Source organism: Sinocyclocheilus anshuiensis, unplaced genomic scaffold (genome assembly GCF_001515605.1).
Source record: "Sinocyclocheilus anshuiensis isolate Anshui unplaced genomic scaffold, SAMN03320099.WGS_v1.1 scaffold150, whole genome shotgun sequence".
NCBI classification, from domain to species: Eukaryota; Metazoa; Chordata; class Actinopteri; order Cypriniformes; family Cyprinidae; genus Sinocyclocheilus; species Sinocyclocheilus anshuiensis.
The window spans coordinates 608967-613365 of NW_015546025.1; the positions used below are offsets into that span (position 1 = coordinate 608967).

At 41.7% G+C, this 4399-nt stretch overlaps 1 protein-coding gene across 1 annotated transcript in view; it reads right to left on the minus strand.

Moving 5' to 3' along the window:
* LOC107698658 (zinc finger protein 706-like) overlaps positions 1-4399 on the minus strand; it is a 6860-nt gene extending 2461 nt beyond the window's left edge. The window contains exons 1-2 of the mRNA XM_016499731.1: positions 4235-4399; positions 3325-3460 (exon numbers count right to left, since the gene is read on the minus strand). Of these exons, the coding sequence (XP_016355217.1) occupies positions 3325-3459 (135 nt within the window). The 5' untranslated portion in view covers position 3460; positions 4235-4399. The remainder of the gene's footprint in view (positions 1-3324; positions 3461-4234) is intronic.

Sequence of the window (4399 nt, forward strand, 5' to 3'; positions counted from 1 at the left end):
GTCCCACCACACACCTGCCTGACTGAAGATCCAGACTTTTCTCCGCTGTTGAGCCGCAGCGTTTTGCACGTTGCGTTTAGCTTGCCACGTATAAACTGGAGGCGACATCCAAGGCCAGAGGGACCCAAAGGCACGCTGTCAATAGAGTGAGTAATGTGTTGTATTTGTAATGTTATTTCACATTTTCATTTTTGGGTGAACTATCCCTTTAAGGTTTTACCATTTTTTTTATAATGTAAAGAGAGTGTTATTGTATATATGCCAAATATAATAAATCAGGAAACTAGATGAGGTAAAATAAACCCTGCATATGAGCTGACGGTCTCTTGATTTGTGCTTCCGTTACAGTGCAATAATTCTGATGCAACAAAGAAAAAAATTCTCAAATGAGGAAAATCCTAAATAATAACTGTGATTATAGTTAAAATAAGAACGATTATTCGCTAAGTCATTAATGTGCAGCCCTAAATACATTTATTATAAAGGCGCTGCCAATTTTTGCAGAAGAACTCCAATTATTTCAATAGGAACCCACATAATGGGGAATTTTGCGAGAGATTTCCCCCCACAGATTTCACAGTGGGTTCAAGCTGGTCATGTAGATTCGCCGCATTAACCAACAGAAAGCTGCTTGCTTTGATAACTTCTTTGTGAGCTGTGCTTCATACATCACTACACCATGGACGTTTGACGTGTGACCAAGGCTTTTTTTTTTTTTTACCTTGAAATATCAGTTTCAAAATCACAGACTTCTAATAATGTGAATGGCTTCTGTTTCAAAACTACATACAGTTGCTTTAATATAGTTATTTTGGTACTTCTCCACTGTTGCTCTGTACATACGTCATACCATCTGACACACTGCGCAAGTAAAATGGGTTGGCAACATCATTTCATGCTGACTTTAAAGGGGACAGCGATCAAAATTCACTTTTTCATGGTGTTTCAAACATTGTAGGGTGGTTGTGTCCACACACTGCATTTATATGCAAACAGTTTGCATATAAATGCAGTGTGTGGACACAACCACCCTACAATGATATATAAGAATCCATTCACTCCTTTTTCTTTAAATCCCCAAAAAACCTAAACAGTCTCAATTATCAAGCTGTTTTGATTTTCTGAGCATTATGACGTCATACTGCTCAGGCCCCGCCCACGGCCGCTGAGGGACTGTCCCATATTAGCATATCTCCGTCTCAGCCAGTTGTACGCTGTCCGCTGTTTTCTCCGCGCTCGAGCAGCTGTAGCGACAGAAATGTCTCAAAAGCAATGCAGGTGTTTTGTAGTTGGATGTAAAAGTAGAACATAAGAGTCTTCATTTTCTCCCAACCTCAGAGCCACTGAGGACGCAGTGGATTAGTTTTGTTTTTGACGGTAACACACCACCAAATACACAAAAAACGGAAGAGAGGGGCAGGGTGAGCAGTAGCTCATTATCATTTAAAGAGACATGCACCGAAACGGCTCGCTGTGAACAGAGCTGTTTTTGACAAGGGAAAAAGGGTGTTGTTTTACACGACCACTGATGAATTTTAACCAGAGTATGTTACAGACATTTCATGAACACCCTAAAGAATCATACCAACTTGTGGAAAATGGGCATCCGATGTCCCCTTAAGCTGGGCGTACACGGTGCGATTTTTGCTGTCGTATGAGCTCGTACGCGATTTTTTCCCATCGGGAGAAATCGCGTGGAAATCGTTGATGCTCATATGGCCGTGGCTCGCATCGTGTGAGAGTGATTTACGAGCCGAGCCGAGCCCTAGGGCTGTGCAATTAATCGCATGTGATTGTCATGTGCATCTCGTATTGCCTAATTTTCAGTGAACTACGGCTCTGTGTGGTGAATGCCGCTCCATCTGAAAGCAGGTGATGGAGATTTACTACTAATCACGGGACCGGCTTTACTGACGAGATGCGCTTGACAATCGCATGCGATTAATTGCACACCTCACGTGCTCCCGATGATTTGCATGTCAATAAAGTTCGGGAGCTGTCGGCTTGAATTCGTGAGGTGTGCGCAGTTGAACGAGCCGATTTGTCGATCTATCTGAAGTTGACCAATCAGGAGCTCAGGAAAACCAGAGAAGAAGGACGATGGCAGCGCCATGGTGAATTTGGACTATTGAAAAGGAAGACAAACTCACTGACATTTTTTTTTTTATTAACGTTCAAAAACAGTATACAAACAGTAATACAACGATCAACAAATAAAAGTGATAGACAATGACAACAAAATAAATAAAAGAAAAAGGGGGTGGTTAATACATTACAAACTGAAAAAAAAAAAAAACTATTTCAGACTTACATGTCATTAAAGATAGGAAAAGATTTACAAACAGATAAAGTTTTTAAAGCTTTTTTGTTCTTAGACAGTTGGATCAATGAAAGGTATTGCTCATATTCTTTCATGAAAACGAGAGAGGTCTCGCTGAACTTTGGCAGAAGCAGCGAGCGCTGTATAATGTCATGCAGTGTGTACCATGAGTCGTCTGAGATGATATTTTACAGCGGATCGCTCAAGAGCTACAGTTATCAGGTGAGATGTAGCACGTATAGGTAGCTGCTTTTTGTTAGCTATAGCGTGTAACTAGGCTTTATAATTCACACACACACGGGGTGATCAGACATCCCAGTTTCCCAGTGCTGAAAAAGAACCCGTATGTCTCGTATCAGTATTATACAGTTATGAAAGAGAGAGAGAGAGTGAGAGCGGTTTTATTTAAATGTACTACATATAGGTTACACAGTTTATTATACACTGCCCTTCTCTCAACTCAACTCCGTTCAATACATGTCATTACATCAGAGAACTTCATGCTATTGCTTCGGAATTCGGCAGGTCGTAAAATCGTGTCGTATACCACTGCGTCCGTATGATTTTCAGATAAACTCACTCGTGACGTGTGCGTGGACATACAATCCTCCGACCGTCAGAATTCGCACCGTGTACGCCCAGCTTTAAGCCCATGAATCTTATGAGTGGCTCTCAGTTACTGGTAATTGGTAGAAGGTGTACTGACAAGTCAGATTTGTTACCTACAGTAAATAACTCTCATAGTCAGAAACAAGTTGCAGCTTGAGAACGTAATTTCCCAACACATTCATTGTCTACACACACCCACATATAAAATCAGCTTTGTATCGACAGCATGCATGGAAAACATGGGTTCTTCTCTTTGGGCTGTGTTCAGTGTATACAATTAAGTTCAAAAAGCATAAAAAGTGCAATCTGTCATAAGTGGGAATTTAAACTTGGTTGAAAAGAACCTCTAAGGATGATCTGTTGGGGTAAAAATAACGGCTATAATAGCCACTGACCCTGCAGACGCCACATGTGAACACCAGCGCCACTTTCGCCGCGGTCTTCTGGTCGTGGCCTTTGGATTTCTTGATCTCTGCCTGCTTCTTGGCGTTTTTCTGCTGAGACTGGATTTTCTGGTGTCCACGAGCCATGCTGTTGGATGGAAGACAAACTTATGTCAACAACACACAGAGACTGAAGGAGTTATGAGTCACACAGATAAAGTCAATGCCAGTTATCTAGCAACAAACCAAACTCCACATCATTTATTGTGCTGATAAAATTCTGTCCGATAAAACTTCACCAGGACTGTGGCTCCTATGGAGAGGAAATGAGGTTTTACACTTAATGTACACCCTGTTCTGCCTCTGGCTTTGTTTAAAACAATAACAATGTCAGGCAGCTGATGTTGTTGCTTGATCCAGAAATCACAGAGTGATCAGAAGACACAAAAGCTGCTCCATATTACAGGAGAATAATGTCTCCAGTTAACAGCTACTGCAGTATTTTTGCATTTTATACTTTTTAAATAAATAATAATATGCTAGTATACAGTAAAAGCGAGTTTTAATGTTCAATGTAAGCTGTTTATGAGCTAGCTGTTAAAGCCCATTTAGGCTCGTTAGCCCATTAGCTCGACAGTTAGCACTATTTCACACCACACCATCGAGGCATGTCGATAATCCCGACTTTAAAAAGACGCTAAAAACGAAATGTTTTATATGTAAAACCTCGCATACTTTAAGGGTTCACCTAGATTGGTTAGTGAAGACCACACCATATGGTTAGCCAGCTAGCATGCTAAGCACACTAACAAAACCATACGTTTCGCGCTACACACGAACACTCCTGCAAATCACGTGAATGTGGGTTGTTAAAATGCGAATATAGGGTCTTTCCTATCTAGAACTAAATATTTTGGCATACCTGGCGAACAGATGAGATCCGTTGGCAGCTCTGCGCTTGTTAAGTGTCCTCCTGCACGCTGTGACAGCTGTGCTCTTCCCAGAGCGGCGCTCGCGTAGTTCCTGCACTGACCGCAGCGGCGCTGAGCGCTAGAGAGCCACACGCCACACTGCGTCCCAGCTGTTT